This window comes from Pteropus alecto, unplaced genomic scaffold, assembly GCF_000325575.1.
Source record: "Pteropus alecto unplaced genomic scaffold, ASM32557v1 scaffold176, whole genome shotgun sequence".
Lineage (NCBI taxonomy): Eukaryota > Metazoa > Chordata > Mammalia > Chiroptera > Pteropodidae > Pteropus > Pteropus alecto.
In genome coordinates, this window is record NW_006438644.1 from 565,831 (window position 1) to 585,280 (window position 19,450).

General features: G+C 40.0%; 1 protein-coding gene and 1 pseudogene across 11 annotated transcripts in view; one reads left to right on the forward strand and one right to left on the reverse strand.

Annotated features, from left to right (window-relative positions):
- ESR1 (estrogen receptor 1) overlaps nucleotides 1–19,450 on the reverse strand; it is a 305,928-nt gene that overhangs the window by 15,339 nt on the left and 271,139 nt on the right. For 9 of the 11 annotated variants that reach the window (XM_006915762.3, XM_015592380.2, XM_015592376.2 and 6 more), the window contains one exon: nucleotides 11,074–11,207. In XM_006915762.3, the coding sequence (XP_006915824.1) occupies nucleotides 11,074–11,207 (134 nt within the window). Of the gene's footprint in view, nucleotides 1–6,463; nucleotides 6,827–9,619; nucleotides 9,962–11,073; nucleotides 11,208–19,450 lie in introns of those variants that run through there. The other 2 variants (XM_015592379.2, XM_015592381.2) reach the window with 2 other exon arrangements.
- LOC112482867 lies at nucleotides 1,311–1,429 on the forward strand (annotated as a pseudogene).

The following is a 19,450-nucleotide window of genomic DNA, read 5'->3' on the forward strand; positions in this document are numbered from 1 at the left end:
GCTCTTAGAAAACAGTCTATTAATAAATAAATAAAATTAAAAATTTTTAATGTAAAAAAAAAAAAAACTCCTGTTGATCCACTCTAAATATTTCAATCATTGGGAAACAGAGGCTCAGAGAGTTTAGGAACCCGGGCTAGGGGACACTCGAACTGGGAGGGGTTTCAGGCAGGGCAGCTGGCTGGACTTGCCCGAGGTCACCTTGTCATCTGTAAATAAGTGGCAGAGCTAGAACTAGAACCCAAATATACCTCACTCCTGGCCCAGGGCTCCAACGCTACACAAAGAATTTCCTAACTTCAAGGTTTTTGAGAAACGAGAAACGACTGCCAATGGACTCGCCTCCTGAGATATTTGAGAAAACTAATAATTTTCCTGGAATGAGTTAGCAATCCAGCTTTTCAAAACACGATACAAGATGGAGTGGAGCAAAGAGCTGGCGTACACAGGCATCTTCTAGAAGATTCTTTAATTAAGAACTTTCACCAAAATATTAACAGTGATTACTTTTGTGTGGTGAAATTATAATTCCTTGGGACATTATTATTATTATTTTTGGGGGGTGGTTTTCCTGTATTTTCCAAATTCTCTGCTTTGGGCATGTATGGCTCTCCTAATTTGATGGAGGTACCTGTTTAAAGCTCCCACTGAGAGCTCGCACCAGAATTGCAAACCATTGATTTAACTGATGCTCCCACCTCTCTCTTCCACTTTGCATAATAAGGTTACATGATAAGGTTACATTTATGTGAAAGGGTAATTTGATAAAGAAAGCTTTCTGGAGCAGGCACTATGTATCAAGAGCCTTAAAGATATTTATACCCTTTCATCCAGTGAATCCACTTCTAGAAACATATCCAAAGTAAACATCAAAAGTGGGCAAAAGACATATACATAATGTTATGTCCTCATGAATAATTATGCAGCCATTTAAAATCTTATTTTTAAAGAAAGTACATATGTATTATCTTAATTAAAATGCATAAATATAAATATGAATATTAGTATGACAAGAAGAAATTAGTACCTAACACGAATTGAGTATCAGTCTTACGTAGGCATTGATTGTTCTAAGAGTTAACTCACACTCACAGGTAGGCACTATTATGCTCTCTATTTTATGGACCAAGAAATAGAGAACAAAAGGCTTAAGCAACATGTCCAAAGTCACATAACTCAGAAGTAGCAGAAAGGAGGTTTAAACTTGGAACTAGAGTCCCTTGTACTGTATTGCAATATGATTCATCAAAATGTCCACATAGCTGGTTAACTTTGGGTTGTTGTTTATTTCCTTAATAATACATATTTTAGTCTACGCCCATACCACCCTGAACAAGCCCAATCCCGTCTGATCTCAGAAGCTAAGCAGAGTTGGGCCTGGTTAGTAGTTGGATGGGAGACCACCTAGGAAGACCAGGTGCTGTAGGTGTAAAAAATTTAAAAAATAAAAATAAATAAAGGATTGTAAGCTGACAAGTTCCTTGCAATCTGTGAGGTCAACCAAGGGTTGCCTCACCTAAAAAAAAAAAAATACATATTTTATTCTTCATGGATGTAAACTGAACCTATTATATTTCGTAGTCCCAACTTTCTTTTTAAAAAGAATAGTTCTCTTTTTATACCTGCCTTTATCTTTAGACCATGAAGTCCCTGAGGTAAGCACTGCCTTCCTAATCACAACGACTATTAACCTCTTTTGGTCCAACCACCGAGTCACCTGCTGGAGCACCTAGGCCCCGGAGGGCAGTCCGTACGCTCCACTTCATGCAAACCCCAACGTAGGTGCGACCATCTCCCATGTCATAATAAGGCCACTCGAGGCAACTTCGCACTTTCAGCACTTAACACAATGCCTGGAAAGTAGTAAATCCTCAAAAAATGGTAGTTAAGCTCATAGTAGCTCCTTTCTAAAGCCATGGATATGACTCAGTTTGGTGGGGTATTGCTGCCTTTTGTATATGCCAGAAGAAAAATAAAATCTAACGAGTAGATATAAAGTAAAAACTCTGCGAAAATAGAGCTGAGGTGACCTCAGTTTATCTCAAGATACAAAAGTCATCCTATGCCCTCTGGGAAAAAGTCGAAGGAGGCTGAAGCTGATGCAATGGTCCATGACACCATGGGAGGGGCAGGCAAAGCTGGAAGTCCGAGCAGGGAGCTCGTTTCTCCTTCTTTCTTTCAATCCAAAAGAAGCCATTGAACTTGGTCATGGGGCCACGAGTGAATCTTCAATCTAAATGCAGGGATATTTGGCTTGAACTCAAAATGTTACAGGACAGTCTACGTTCCCCTTAAATGTTTCCAGAAACCATACATATTCTATTATGGCTTTTACTTGTTCAATAAGTATCTGTGAAGAAAGAAAAACCCATTGCGAAACAAGACTTTATTTCACTTCTGAGCTCAAGAAATCGGCAAGACTTTGTTGTTTTCTCATGATTTTCTTTGGTTCAAAAATCAACACACTTGCAGACTATAGTTCCGTATACCAGCCATGAGGGCAGGGGGTGCATCTAAGGCCCTTCCAATTATAGGGCCTGAGTGTAGTTCTAGTGTTTTGGTTAGAACGGGGAGACCCTGACACCAAAACCTTGTTGGATGTAAGTATTTCCCCTTAAAAAAAAAAAGAAAAAAAAAGAAAAAGGTCATAATAGTAATAATGATATTAGCTTGTTTTTAAGCTATCTCATTATGTCATAACAAACTTATCCAGTTAACAGCATCATTTCCACGTGAGGAATCCAGTTAAGAGAGGTCCAGCGACTCAACGAGACTCTCGCTATTAGTTTAATGGTGAAGCCAGAACCTTCCTCCTTGCCTGTCTTCTCACTTCAGCTAAGTCCTACTCATCCTCGAGACTCAGCTGAAGCCGTCCTCACATGAGGACCCTGTTGTAGTGTCTCTGCAGCACTCAGTGCTTGCCTTTATCACAGACCTTATCTCACAATATTGAAGCAATTAGTTAATTGTCTGTGTCCCCTGCCCAACTCAGAATGTAACAGAAGCAAATCTTACTGATTTGTTTGCCTCCAGCACCAGGCACAGTTCTAAGCATGAGCAAAGGTTCCCTCGTAGTTTGCAGAATGCTTAGTTTTATAATATACTAGAGAACTATTTGATTTAGTTGAAATTTTATCATCTTCTCACAATAGTTTTCAAACTAGATTCTGCATATTCCTAAGATGTGAAGACAGGTTTGCAAAGGCCCTTAAATTGTCTTTCAGAATTTAACATCTTTGGGTTTTCATCCTAATGATATTCTAAAAATATCATTAAGGCATTAATATCGGAACGTTCCGCATCAGTTAAATTAATGGTTTGCAATCCTGGTGAGAGCTGAGTCTCAGTGGGAGCTTTAAACAGTTACCGATGTTCAGGCCCTGCTCTAGCAAATTGCATCGGAATCTCTGGAGGCGGGTCCCCACGTCGGGATATTTTTTAAGACCCCCAGATGACTGAAATGTGTGGAGAACTGAGACACACTCATCTAGATATTCATGTAACCTTTGACAGTTTCCTAATTAACACCTCCCACCCATGCTTATGAGTGCCTTCAAATTTTTTTCCTGTTTATGGAATTTTTTATTAAAATTATTGGGGCAATATCGGTTAATAAAATCATATAGGTTTCAAGTGTACGATTCAATAATACGTCATATGTATACCGCATTGTGTGTTCACCACCCAAAGTTAAATTTCCTTCTGTCGCCATATATTCGACCCCTTTTTTCTCTGTCTGTTCTCTCTCTCTCCCCCTTCCCTCTGGAAACCACTGATCTACTGTCCGTGTCCATGAGTCTCTGTTCATTTGTCATGCTTGCTCGTTGCTCTCAGTTTCATATCCCACATATAAGTGAAATCATATGGTTCTCAACTTTTTCTGTCTGACTTATTTCACTTAGCATGATAATCTCAAGATCCATCCATGTCACAAATGGCAGTATTTCATCTCTTCCAATGGCTGAGTAATAGTCCATTGTATATATGTACCACAGTTGTTTCATTCAATCACCTATCGAAGGACACTCCAGTTGTTTCCATGTCTTGGCCACCATGAATAATGCTGCTGTGAACGTCAGAGTTCACATATCCTTGTGAATAAATGTTTTCAAGTTTTGGGGGTAAATGCCCAGAAGAGGGATTGCTGGGTCATATGGTAATTTTATTCTTAGTTTTTTGAGGGACCTCCATACTGTTTTCCATTGTGGCTGTGCCAGTTTTCATTCCTACCAGCAGTATACGAAGGTTCCTTTTTCTCCACAGCCTCTCCAACACTTATTACTATCTGTCTTGTTGATAATAGCCATTCTAACAGGTGCGAGGTGGTATCTCATTATGATTTTGATTTGCATTTCCCTACTAGCTAGTGAAATTGAGCATTTTTTTTATATGCTTGTAGGCCATTTGTATGTCTTCTTGGGAGAAGTGTGTCTGTTCAGGTCCTCTGCCCATTTTTCAATTGGAGTGATCTTTTTTTTTTTTTTGTATTGTTGAGTTTGCCTTCAAATTGAACAGTTATAGTGTAAGTATTTCAGATGAGTAAATATAGCACAGGAGCAAATGAAATACATAAATGATGTGCTCTTGCCAAAGCCAGTGACGTCACAGCATGCTGTGCAAATAAAGGTTTTGCAATTGTTCTGGAGCCTGGCAAGTGGTGGGGGAACCGAGTCATCCCAAGAGCAACTAGTAGACTAGCCACTAAATGGTACGCACAGGGCATGGTGCAAACAGCAGCTCAGTTTCTGCCAAAACACTGTCATCAGTCTGCTTTTTAGTTTGTATTTAATTTGTGAATTTGTTTTGGTTTTACGTTTCTATAAGAGCTAGAAACATGGAGTTTATACTTGATTGTCCTTTTATTCAAGCAGCATCATAATACATGTAAATGTATTATACAAAGAACATTTTAAGTCAGCCCTGGGGGAGTCTGTGGCATATTTTTTCCTTTTTTAATGGATCTGAATATCATTCAAACTTAAGAACACCTATTTACATAATTTCTAGACCCTAGAGAAGGCAGGCCAACATGGTTGTTGAATCAAGGACCTAGGAGATGGGTTCCCCTTCGTAGGTGCTCTTGAGAGTACAAAATGATAAACAAACGCTCCTCGCCCTGAGGTTCTCAACAGGAATGGAAAACTGCTCTTAAGATCCAGAATGTTGCAACAATTTCTACTTTCCCAGCGGCTGCTGCCTTTGACCCTCTGAAGAATTCACATTAGGACCACTCAGGTCTTCCCCAGGCTACAGGCACTGGGTCGATTTCCCTGGTTCCTGATAAGTTCCAAGAGGCTTCTGGAACACAATGCAGAATGCTTCCCAATCCCTATCTGTGGCCTGAGACTAGCACGTTCACAAGAAGGACATCCTTGTTATGAAAATGTGGGGTTTTTTTTAACCCCAAATGGGAGACGTGAAGTCTCATCTCAGAATTTCCAGGCAGAAATTTATTATTTGCTAAGAAGATCATAGGAATTCTTTTATGGAGATGAAAGCCAGGGGTTTGTATTTGGAGAGCACAGATAAAGCAAACTAACTGTTGTGTGCATCTATCATGTGCCAGTTACTATGTGGTCATTCTTTCAATAGTCGTAACAATTCTGTGAATTCGCTTTTATTATTTCCATTTTCCATGAGGCTCTGGAGCTTATCAGAGGCTGTCTCCCACTAAGTCAATGGCAGAGTTGCCTCTTTTGAATGCCAGGCCTCTCTGATGACAAAGTCCATGCCACATCGAGTTTTCAGGAAATTAACAGATCCCATGAGGCTTGTTTCTGGTCACACCAGAAGCTGATAGCAGGGTAAAGCTCCTAGAGATAAGTGACTGCCTATAGAATCCAGCCAGCCAGAGCATAGAAGATGATGAACCACTTAATAACCATGAAATGCCATTTATCTCAAAATAATTATAATAAGGAGGCTCCCTGGAGAGGAAGCTTGGCATCACAAAGAGCTCAAGAGCTAATATAATTAAATCTTCACTGCGACAGCAGTGGGCACACCTGACAACATGCCTATTTGTGATTTCAAGGCCTGTGCCTATCAGAAACCTCCGCCTGCTGAGAATTAATCATCTTCAATGTTCAAGGTCAATATGTTTTAATAATGTTCTTTTATCTAAATATATGGATTTTTACGATGTTCTTTTATCTAAATATAGGGACTCTGAATCATCGTCTTATTTCTAAACTTAAAAAATACAAATGCTCTAAGTAATTGTCTAATAATTAACAGAAAGAGAGCGCAAAGAATTCGGCTCTGGAAAGAGGAAATATTCTTTGTGATGAGAGCTTGTGATAATTAATCATGAAATAAGTGCTTCTCTGACCAGAGAGTGGCCTCTGAGGAATACATATTAAGTGGATGTCCTCAGCGTCAGCATTATATGTTTCATCAAGTCAGCAAGATAGCCAGATACTCCATATAAACATTGCAGAACGAGATGACAGACAACAGCTGGCACTGTTTTTACGTTTATGTTTAATGTATATGCTCCTGTTTGCCATTCCATGTCCTTTCTCCTCTGAGTAAACACCAGGGTACACACGTTACAACTGTTGCCATAGTTCTTTCTGGGATCCTGATTTTCCTTTAATGTTTTGGCTTACGGTTTTGAGCTCTTTATTATTCCAGTCGTTGAAAGAGTACTGTCTGCAAATCAGTTTGGGATGAACAGGAAATCAGGGGTATGGCATTTCTACAACATGAGATGTCTCGGGAGCAACGCCTGGAGCTGCTGAAGGTAATGCCGGGCGCAGCCAGCACAGGGGAGGCGTCGGGTAATTGGAGGTGGTTTGTGAGTCGAGAGAGCAAAGAGGATGCACTGTGAAACAGAAAACAGAGATGCTGAGTCAGGGGGCTGGCAGGCTCTCCAGGGAGCCAGCTGGAGGGAAGTGTGTAAGGCTCTTCGGAATTACTGGGGAACAAGAAGAAGTGTGGTCAGGAAGGGGTTCAGAAAAGGAGTAGAAATAAGTATCGAAATTGAATTTGAAGGCCAAACTGCAGATTTATGAGAGATTGTAGATTTCTACACATTAAGCTTTGACTTGTGAATTTTTCTGCGTCTTGAAAAACACTCACCCAAAGGGTAGTGTTCTAAACGAGAGTGGATTCCGAGGCAGTTATGAGAGTCACGTATGCGGGGATGATGATAAGAAGAAGCAGCGAAGTGGTCAATGAGCACACGGGATTGTCAAAGGCTCACAGCAGTTTCCACTGAGGTCGGCCAATATTAAGGTTCAAATGACAGGCAATTATTATCCATGAGGTAAATCTAAAATTTCTCTCAATATAAATCAATGCACGATGACAAAGTCTCAGGGGGAACAATCACAATCTCTATATTTTTTTTATTACCTGGGAGTCCCCGCGTATTTGTAAGCCTAGCAGGAGGCCTCTAAACTAAAAGCACCTAATTATGTTGAAAAAGGCATGAACCGACTCCGTTTAAGCCAGAGATGAATGATGATGAGTGATGATGACAGCTGTCACTGACTGAGGGCCTATGCTCCAAGAACTGCATGAGACACTTTAAACACAATTTCCCCTTTAGCTCATGGTAACCCAAGGAAATAGACATAGTTTTTTTTCCATTTAATAGTTTGATATTATCCAGATCCACAATACACTGAAAAGGACAATATGTTTTGGGAACATGGGGACTTTCCAGGTCCTCCTGGTCCTACCCAGCAAATAAGCATCTATTAAATGACCGAATGGTGTAAAAGTTATTGACAGTTCACAGACAAAAGGCTGTGAGGAAGATGAAAAAGGAAGCATTAATGGTTTATAGGGAAATTGGGACACACATGCATAAAGATTCAAGCCAGGTTAAACTCAAAAACTAAAAGAACAAAACAAACAAACAAAAAAACTGTGTCATTCATTTTTGTATATTTGGCATAAAGTTTACAGTAGGAATGCAATAGTGATGAATTATTGGACAAATGAATGAAATTATTGAACAAATGAATGAAATCAGGCAACCAACTGACCAAATGCTGCATTATACAGGACTGGCTTTAAGAATTAAAATAGCCTAGAGAAGGAAAGCTCATTATGGACTTGGGTAGTAGCAAGATTTCCTGAACGAGACGAGATCAGAGAGGAACCTGGAAGAGTGAGATATATTGGACTTATAAAGAAGAATCGAAGTCATACAGGAAAAAAAATGCTGTAAACAGGCACAGAACCTCTTTCCTGGTCCCCTTCTGTAGCTCCGTTCTCTCCCACTGCTGCTTCTCACAGCCTTTTGCAGTGAGCTCATCTGCTCTGTTCTCGTTTGCCCTGCTCTTGAGCTCTATCCAGCTAGTTCTCAGAATGCCTTGAAGCTGGCATTGACTTTTGCTAAGGCATTTTTGGATTAACCAAGAACGCCTCTCTCCTTTGGTGGGGAGTGGAAAAACAAACAGAGAGCTTGTCTTATGGATGATTCTAGGCTTTTGCAAGCAAAGTAATAAACTATTCTAAATGAGGCAGAAATCATGAGGAATATCTCCCACTCCCAAACAGCATTTGGGAGACCCTCTCAAGACTTCCAGAAATACATTCCTAGCAGGTCCTCACAACGACCTTTCCACTCCCCTTGTGCCTCTGCCCCAAAGTTAAGGCCAATGTAAACACACCCTTCTCAGACTTTGGTGACGGGGCTCTACATAACACCCAAGGTTCTTCCATTCACTGAGATCTTGTTTCCTAGGGATCAGAAAAGCATCTTCTAGCTCAGGTTTCCTGAACTATTTCCAGTTTAACTTCTGTCAGAGATCCCTGGAATTAGAGCCACTTTGTAATTTGTCTCATGAGCAACGATAACGGTAACCCTCACATGTCTGATGGCTTTTTTTCCCCCTCTGAAAAAGGCTAGTACCATACCATCCTGTTTCAGAGTCTTGTCCTCTTTGATTCTGTTTTTCAGGACCAGTATGAGATATGAAGAGCTGTGCTCAGCAGCAGATCGGCTTGAGCAAAACATAGCTCGCTTTTGGAGTGAAAAACGTGATTTCGCTTTTCACTGGCTGAGCGACGGCTTCTGTTTTGTTACTGCTCTTGGGCTGCAGCACCATCCTTGACAGATAGACAAGCTTCCACACCGATCTCTCACGAAAGAGACAACTATAAACTCCGTCAGTATACAGTGGCTCGTATTTCGAAAATAGCGCCCTAACCCTTCAAGTACAAGGAAGCTCTCAGCAGATCCCGAGAGAGAGAAGGAAGAACAAGGTCAGAATAGGAAAGTTAAGCTACTGTGAGGAGGAGTCAGATGGAGGGCCACATCCTGCAGTGGGAAATACTGTTTTTGAGAATCTGCCGCCAGTCTTTACTAAAAGACTTTCTTGTGAGAGCTGAAAGGTTTTTAGGATTAAAAAAAAAAAAAAAAAACCTAGGTCTGTGAATCTAATATTTTGATGGCGAAATGATGGCCTTTTGTTTTTTAAATAATGTTTTTTTAAAAAGAGAGTCATAAAACAATTATTCAAAAATGGGCTGTAGGAATCTAAAGAAAAGATGTTTGGTTACCAAGATCAGAGCATCTACTTGCATTGATTAGACAACTCCGGCTAATTTCATTTCCTGTCTTGGGTATTATTTCCTGGTAAAAGTGAGAAAAAAAGATCCAGCACTTGATAGGCCCGCTTTCCCTGAAGTTAACAGATTGCCACACGAAAACCGTCAGCGTGTGCCAGCCCTCCACTGAAGAAGGAGCAGGTTCGGGACCTGGCACTGTGCAGCCGAGTGGCACTGCTCCCAGAACTCTCATCCCATAAAGAGCCATTGAGGGGTCCAGACCCCTCAATGTACAGGACAAATGACTAAAATGAAAAGCACAATGCATGTGAGTAGAACCAGAAACTTGAATGGAGTCGTAATCACTTCCTTAGTGTCGATTACATTATTTTTCGTGTAACTTCATTCCGTAATTCAGTCCTTGGCTAGTGGAATAGTACAGATTTCCATTTATCTGTTGATAAGTGAGAATGATTACTATGATGACCACTAAGTGATATAGGTTACAAGCATCGGTGGGGAAGAGAAGTGGAAAATCGTTAGGGGAGGTGGGAAGGGACTGGCATTCATCAGGAACAAGACGGAACATCTGAAAAGAGGAGGAAGTGCCTACTCGCTACACATGTGACCAACAAAAACTGCTGTCCACCTGCTGGGAATTCAAAACCATACCTAATAATGTAAGAAACTAAATCTAAATCAGGCGTAGGTCTTCAAAATAGCTACAATTTCTATGTGAGAATGAGGTCCGAGGTATGAATTAGGGCCGGGATGGGCATAAAAAGTTCAGGGCGTCTCCTGTGCAGCTGACACTCAGTTGTTGAGCTTCAGGTCCCACAGACGCGATTTAGTGCTTAGAGGGGGCAGGGAGGAGTCAGGGTGCTAATTCAGGCTGAGCCATAGTTTCCATCTGGGTGACCTGAAATGACTCTTTATACAACAGCCAACCTCAAAAAAAAAAAAAAAAAGATGCCACTCTCAGCTAAGCTCTCTCAAAATAAACAAATAGGAGGGGACAGTTGAATTAGATACCATAGACCAAATGAAAACTGTTCTTTCAGCTGAACCAATTTACCACATTCCATCTTCCTCAGTTTTGGGACCAGGATTTTCTATCTCTGAGCCAATCATACTTTTCAGCTAATCAATTTTGACCCAAAACTTGATCTGTCTCAAATAAGCCTTTTTTCTCATGATCTGGAGCTCAGAATTGGTCACAATTTCTTAACAAGACACTTCGTCGACTTGCTAACTATCGATAGACGTAATGTCTACATACACTACCAGTTTAAGAAAAACATCATCAATATCCGAAAGAATGCAAATGTTTCAACAAAAAGGTCATTTGACTCAATGTCTAATTTTTATTTTTCACTCACTACACTTGACCAGTGCGGTTCTACCTCCACAGTCTACAACGACAGTAGGTTATTTTAAATGTCTGTCAGTTGTTTCTTTCAGTTTATGATTATGCCTTTGTTGTAGGTAGCTTGTATCCGGCTGAAAACAAAAATAAACTTTTCTGCGCATAACCCAGCATTAAATTCTCCCATATTATCAACTCACCAGAATTAAGCAAAATGATGGATTTGAGGCACACAAACTCCTCTCCCTGGAGATTAATCATACGGAACCGAGATGATGTAGCTAGTAACATGTCAAAGATCTCCACCATGCCCTCCACACATTTTCCCTGGTTCCTATAAAAACACAGAAAAAAGAAATTTAAAAAAACTAGTAAAGGGCAGAGGAGCTTCCAGAAGACATGCTAAAGTTCACATTTATAAAAATCTACTGGCTCCAAATCTGTAACAAAAAACAGTACCCCATTCTCTGTACAGAGCATGAACATTCATTAGAATTCTAAAAGGCAAGACAAAAACTCATTTTCCATTAATAAAACATTTCAGTTCAAATTCTTAGAAGACATATAGTGTTTAATCCCCAAATCTGTCATGTTAAATATAGAGTTCTTCAACCTATGGGTAATCAAAAATGAGTAAGATTTGAGTCAATGATTTTTTTTCTAATGAATCTTTACCGATCTGCTGTTATACTCTAGATATTGTAGTATTTAAGGGAATGAAAACTGGGCTCCTACTCTCAAAATGCTCACGGCCTTGAAATAATATAACCAAGTCTAATAGGTTTGTATAAAGTGCCTTCGAAGTAGAGGAGAAACTCTGGAGACCACGGGCTCTAGCTGGGCTGAAACCACTGATGCTGCCGAGGATGACAGGTAAGGTTCACTTAGGAGGTGGCGTTTGAGATGACACTTTAAGAAAACGTAGATGTGAAAGCATCATTGAAAGGGGGTTGTAAATATGGAGAGGGAGAGCAGTGTTAATATAGGTTAATATAGGAAAGAAGGAAAGGGTCCAGTGATACAGGATGCCTACATCATTATGAGACGTTTAGGCTTCTTCCCTGTACAACAGAACCTTGGCGTCGAGGATTTAACATTCATAACCTGACACGTAATTCATAACATGTAATATTTTAAAAAGAAAGAACTGTGTCAATATCTTTTGCATAGAGTTGTTGCAGAAATTAAGTGAGACGCTGCATGTGAGAGGAACTTACTCATCTTTTATGTTCACAAGCTGAATTTGGGGCATGACAAGTTCGAGGTGGAGAGGAAGAAGTTAAAATATCATGGGCATATGCAAACATATATTTGTGAAATATATACAAATTTAAAACACGAATGCTAAACGCATTGTCTAGACCTTGTTTTGTTTCGTTTTTAATTAATATATATATCTTGGAGTTCTTCATCAATGGTTTTAACAACTGCATAGTTTTTCACTAAACGAAATGTTGTAATTTCTTTAACCACATTTTTGCTGATGGACATTTAGTTTGATTTCAAGTATTTTGCTGTTACAAATATCTCATGCAGTGATTATCCTTTCGTTTATGTGTTTAGGCACATGTATAGATAGCTATAGAACAAATTCCTAGAAGTAGAATCGCTATATCAGAGGACTCATATTTTTAATTTTGATAAATAGTTCAATTATTGTTCCCAAAGAACTTGTACCTACAGGCTTTTGGTAGGAGAATATATTGGTATAAGCTCTTTTTCTGAGAGGCCAACTCTTGTCCTTTGCCCATATTTTTCTGTTGGGTATTAGTCTGTATCGAGCTCTTTATATATTAATTAGCCTTTTATCCTGTGTGCTTTCAGTATTTTTCTAATGGGTCATTATGTTTTTGTTTTTATTTTGTTTCTGGCATTTTTCTCTGCAAAACATTTCATTATTACATAATCAAATTTATCAAACTTTTCATTTATGGCTTTAGAATAATATATCTTGCTTGAAAAGCTCATTCTCCCTTCCAATAATGTATAAAAAACAATCTTATGTTTCCTTCCAGTATAGTTCCGTGGTTCTATGTTTAAAGCTTTGCTCTTCGGGGATTTACTTTTTACAGCAACTTTATTGAGATATAATCACACATCGCATAATTCACTCATTTAAAGTACACAGTTCGATGAGCTTTTGCACATTCACAGAGTTGTGCAAGCATTGTTTGGGGTTTACTGTGACGTAAGATGTGAACAAGGATTCAGCTTAGTATTTTGCCCAGGCTGCCAGTCATTTTTCTTAACACTTTTATGGGATAAACCATCTTTCACTGACTTGAAAAATGCGAGGTACTTTTGATAAATTTATTTACTTCTTACAACTGTTCTCTAAGGTTAGTATTATTTTCCTATTTTCCTAACAGGAGACTTAGGACTCGTCAACCAACACCACCTATGCCAGAAGAAAGAATTTCGACAATAAAGTTTTCTTTGTCTCCCATTCTTGCTTCACTTTAGTTCATTCAAAAAGATTTACTGGGGACTCATTATACCCAGATTTTGTGCTAGACATTAGGGTAAAGAGAAGAAAGCCATGGGTCTTGTTAATAAAGAGATTCATAATAGAGGCCAGACAGACAAGAAAGAAAACGAGGGAAATACAAGATACGTTCCCCCAAAAAAGGTGTAGAAAGAAAGTCTCTTACAAATATTGTCAGGATCTCCAGATTTAACCCACATCAACATTGAAGCAATTGTCATAATATTCTCAGGTAAAGGTCAATGAGGTTTTATATAAGGGACTCAGAATGTTGTGTGGCACACAGTAGCGCCCTATTTACCTACTAGCTATAGATACATTAATAAATAGATAAATCTATAGATGTCATGGGGGAGATTGGCTTATGGACCTGAAACATCCAGGAGACAAATGCCATGGTCTATTTTGCTTTGACTATGGAAAGCACGAAAGCTCTACATAAGCAGAGAGAAAACTTTGAAAGCTACCTTGCTGAAGAGACGGTGTCACACCGAAGGGTGCAGGGTGCGTTGGCCTTAATCAGAATTGCATACTAGAAGTGAGTTTTTCTTGTCCTAGAGTTAAATTTTTTTTTTTTAAGTAGCACATTTTCTTTCTCATGAAAAAAATAAAGATAGGAGGAAATGTTTGGAGGATAAAGCTTTAAAAATAACAACTCATAGCCAAAATAGAGAAATGTTCCTTTCTCGGTGTAAAGTCTCTGTTTACTTAACAGACTGCACAGCGGCAGGGGGGGAGAGCACGGTGTGGGAGGGAGCCTGCTTCACCGGCTGTGAGCGAAAGTTCAGTTCAGAAACCGAGAAAGTGGAGTCTTAACAGTTCTCCGTTCTTCTGGTCCCTTCTCAATCGTCTCCCATATTTTCTCATGAGAAGCTTGCTCTTAACTCTTCCAGCAAGAGTGTATTCTTCTCAACCTCTTCTCGCTGGATATCCTGTTATTTCTCACCAGCAATCATTCATTACCTGTCGACAGTACAATGCTTGCTCTTCGGCAGGTACTAGATGCCACCCACTGAGCCCTCAGAGATAGGATGGCGCATCCCACCAACCTCGATTCAGTTCTCACCGTGTGTTTGTGTGTGTGTGTGTGTGCTTCCTTTAGAGGAGGTGGAGTCTAAATCATTATGACATTACGACAGGAAGACCCTGGAGCTTACTTTCATGCAAACAGTAGTGCTTCGGGTTTGCTGCTGTCTCAACTTTGAGGACTCCTGGAGGAATATTCAATCTGCTGAAGCTGCAATTTTTAAATAGTGCTGTAAAGGCTAGAAGAATGTTATGCTGATGTCTCCATAAGGATGAACTCAACTATCCTTTCAATGGGAAAAGCTCACTGGGTCTAAACACCTCAGCTCATTCACTGATGATATTTTCAGTAAATCACTGAAACGCCTGCACAGAAATGAGTGACTGATTACATGGTACCTGTGGGTCCCTTGCTAGCAGTGTCACAGGTGAAAAGGTTTGCAGTGTGAGCTGATGAATAGATGATTTTTCACCCTGGGTTCAGGTACAAATTTATCTGGACTTTGGAGGCTGGACAGACACTTGTTGCCTGCCTGACACAAAGGAATCCTTTACTCTCTACTGAGGTCTTTATACCTTGGAATCAGAGATTAATTTTTAAAGTCCCACTGAAATAGTCTATAGTAATCTCACAAAGCCAATTGAACTAGAGCATTTAACTCGTATTCAGAGGGAAGAGGTGAATCAACAGCCTCAGAAATGGGCTGATTACTAAGAATCTGGCAGTAACATTACTGCAAGAAGAAAAGATGAGTCTACATCCGTGAGGTGCTCCTGGGGCTTAGAAACACATGGGGTACAGAAGAACAAGATTTATTTTAAAGGAAGCACAGCTTCAGTCATAGATCAGCAGTAGTTTAGCAAGCAGACTAGCCCATGACTCCCACTGTGAGACGTGACAGCCTGCAGTGACAAACTCCTGCACTGATTATTTCTGGCGTTCACAGCACCTCGAAATCCCCTTGTGGGGAAACCTTGCTCTTCCCTATTCTCTTCAAATACAGTCTATTTGCACTTAAGCGATGGGGGAAGAAACAAGACCGAAAGAGTATTTGTTCATGGCATATCTTGGAAATTTCTCCTGAAAGGAAAGCCTGTTTTTCAGGAACCCTTAGGTTTCTGTTCCTCCAAGTGAGAAGTAAAGAGCTGGGATGTGGATGCACAGATCAAACTTGCCCTTGTATATCTTCAAAAATAACCTTACAAAATGTAAAGTTACCCCATAACCTCTCTTTGTATTAAAGGACATTGACAGATGGAAACAAAAATCCTGGGAAGTCAACATAACACATTTAATTTAGCTGTCCCGAAAGAAAAGTACAATATGGTTAGAAACAAGGGTACAAATTAAGATGCTTTTTCAAATCAATAGTGGCATGTTTCGTTGTATTTAAAGAGAGTCTGTGCTCTGAATCAACTTGGAAGGCAGACCTCGTGCCTGGGGAAAGAGAGTGATGGTGTGTAGCAGGCACTACGACTGTCTTTAATACGGTGTTACAAGAAAGAGGTGAGTTCGGGTGAGAACCGAATGGTTCTCAAGCAGAAACTGAAGAGAATGCGAAATCTCAAAGAGAAATAAAGTCTTGCAGGTTTGGAAACGCCAACTGCTTCTGGCCATGAAATATCAAGAGATAAAATCAGAAAGGATTCTGAGTATAAAAAGTCCAGTGAGACTTCTCAGTTTATAAAGTCACTCACTCTTCAGCACACCTCAGGTGGTAAAGGGTGACACCAAGAGGGTGTGACATCCCCATCCAAGCCTGTTGTTTCAAATAGCCTCAAGATAGTCACCAATAAATCAGGAGGGAGAGGCCACAGAACAAAGAAGCAAATCGAAACATCATATTTGAGAACGTGTCTAGAAAAGGACTCTGGATGTGATTACAAGCAGTTAGAACTGACGAGAGCAAACAGAATAGAAGCTGCTACTTTTTTGAGACAATTGTACTGCCAAAGAAATCTCAAGCCTGAACTGAAAAACAAAAGCGTATGATTGTTCAAGGCTCCAGTCCTAACATTTCAGCTGCTAAACACGATGAAAGTTCATTTCTTCCTCCGGTCAATGTCCAGTGTAGGCCTCTTCTACAGTAAGTGACCTTCCCACTCAGAGATCCAGGATCCTTCCCATGTCTAGTCCTGCTGTGCATAGGTCCTTGGACTGTTCTTCATTCAGATGGCAGGTTGGAAAAGGACGGGACAAGCCCAGGATGTGCACTAGCAGGAAGAACTGTGACCACTGTATAGCTCACTGAAAGGACAAGCTTCTACTGTGCATAGGACCTTGGACTGTTCTTCATTCAGATAGCAGGTTGGCAAAGGACTGGGACAAGCCCAGGATATGCACTAGCAGGAAGAACTATGACCACTGTATAGCTCACTGAAAGGACAAGCTTCTCACCACACACTTCAGATGTGGCCAAGGAGAATAATGGAAAGAAAGAACCGCCCAGAAGATGAAGCCAAGGTTCACCTAGAAAAATAGAAAGTTTCCTTTTTTTTTTCCCAGAGGGCAGATTTAGGGACTAATCAAAGAACTTTCAGGCCCCTCAGAGCAGAAGTCTCTTCATTCTGTGCAGTAAGATTTCAAAAGAGCCATGACAAAGTGACATGACTATTCCCTCTTCCTTTTCATGGCAATTATTCTATCCTTACACTGACAATGGATCTGAAGTGTGTTTGGGAGTGGAGGCTGCCAAACCAGGAGGGCTGCATCCATGCTTGATGGAGTGGACCGCGCATCACTGAGAAATCTTTGAGCCAATAGACTTGGAGTTGGGTCCAGTGATTGGATGCAACCATTAGCTCTGACCTCATGATCAGAAGGTCATCTTCTTAGAGTCATTCTGACAAAAATGAAATAAAAACCATGTTGTATGATTCATTTAGAAGGACTGGACTTCAAGTGGAAATGACTTTTGTCCATTACCTTGAGAAGAATTGCTATGAGACTGAAAGTCGGTGCTATCTCGACTGAGGCTTCAAGAAATAAATGCATGGAGCAATTTAGCAGCATTTGAGAAATGTAAAGTTCTCGGAAATCACATTCCAAGTGAAGCAGACCTTGCTGAAGAAGTTGGAAGGCATGGCTATAGGAAGAAAGTTTTCAGCTCTCTGCTTTTCTTAGCTTAAATCATATTTAGCTTTGTTGTTGTTGTTTTTGTTGTCATTTGAAACACAAGAGACTTTACCAAGAGAAGCCGATCAACATCAGGGCCAGTAAATGAACTTCCAATGAAAAGAGAAAACATCTAAAAAGATTCTTTCATATAGGAAGTCCATGCTCATTGAAATCAAAGAAAGGAGTGAATATTTCCTTCAGCAGTATCCTCAGGATATTTTCAGCTCAAGAAAATGGCATTCTCCTTCAGAGTCTAAAGCACTAACTCACTCATTACCAAAATGTGGATGTGGCCACCATAGGTTACTAGGCCATCCACACATGTGTAACTCCATACACGACCCCCTCCAGAATGAAGGCTCTGCTTATGCCCCCTAGTCATGCCCCAGCACAAAGCCAAGATGACTCTCATTCTCTCCTCTCTCTCTTTACTGCAGTCTCCAAGGGTGGCTTCAGCTTTGCAAGAGCCGTTGTAAGCCTACCTCCAATCTCAGTGACAGAGTATGGATCATTGATACACCTGTTACTCATCCAGAAGGATTCAGACCCTCTTTGTTTGTGCTGGTACAAGTGGTTGTCATAAAAATTGACCTATATAAAAGATGTGCAGATATCAGCATCAAACAGTCATCTAATGTCCAGTTATCTTCATTCAGCTATCTGTGATACAGGAGTAAGAGTCCAGGAAACTCTTGCTATTTACTTTTTTCACTGATAGTCAAAAGAGTTTTTAAGCCAAGAGATATTTTATAATAAATAGAAGAAGCCTCAACATGCACTCTTTTCATATACTTTTGGGTGCTAAAGTGGCAAGAAAGGAGGTTAGAATTGGTTATTATAGACACTTCTGTCAGAATGTGTAAAACACACTTCTGGGTTTGAATGGTTTGCCAAAGGGAGATGGAATTCTGCACTTCTATAGATAATAATCCACTTGAGGTTGCTTGTACCATGTATACAGTTTAAGAGCTAAAGTAAGTCCCTGGAGGAAAGTCCTCTACTGGTTGTGTCTACTCAAATATCCATCTGAAAAGAGATTTGTTCTTTTAAGATACCCACATCAAGTATATAAGCTATAAGGAAGAATGCCTCGGGAACTCGCTTTTCTTTTGGATGGTTTGGTGTTGCACAGACAAAGCAATCAGGTAATTTTTCTCCACTCTACTTGGATGAGCAGATTCTGTTAACTGGAATGAAGGCAAATGAATGAACAGAGAGAGTGCCGTGCTCGTATGTGAGAGCAGGGTTTCTACTTTTGATGAACAAATCGCGGTTTCCCCATAAAGAACATGATTTACATTTCATTTCTTCATTAACCCAATTTTAGTTGTGCACCATTCTTTTTAGCCCATTATAGATGCCAGACTCTGTGCTAAATATTAAGAATTCAAAGATGAATTTTATTCATTCATTCTATTTTCTTTCAGTAAATATTTATTGAGAAGGAATCTACTGTGTTCCAGGCCCTGAGTTAAGTGTTGAAGATATAACAATAAGCAAAACAGTATACAGTTAAGTGAGGTAGATAGACATTAAATACACGTATGCACTTGCGCCAAAATACATATGCACACGCGCGCACACACATACATACACACTCCAATAAAATAAAATAAAATAAAACTATTAATTGCAATAACGCCAAGGAGGAAGAGTACAGAGTCTTACAGGAGTATAACAAGGGGACTATCTTAGATATGGGGAAGTGGGTGTCAGAGAAGACCACTTTGAGGAGGTGACATTTAATCTGAAACCTAAAGAACTGGGAATTAGCCACACAAAGAATGGGAAGAGTGTACCAAGGAAACGGATGTGTGTAGGTTTTGAAAGTAAGAAAATGTTTGATGAGTTTGAGAAACTAAAAAACATCAACATCCTGGAACTCTGGAACTGGATGAGTCCTGGCACAAGTGGTCCTGGACGAGGCTGAAGGGGCAGTAGCAGAAAC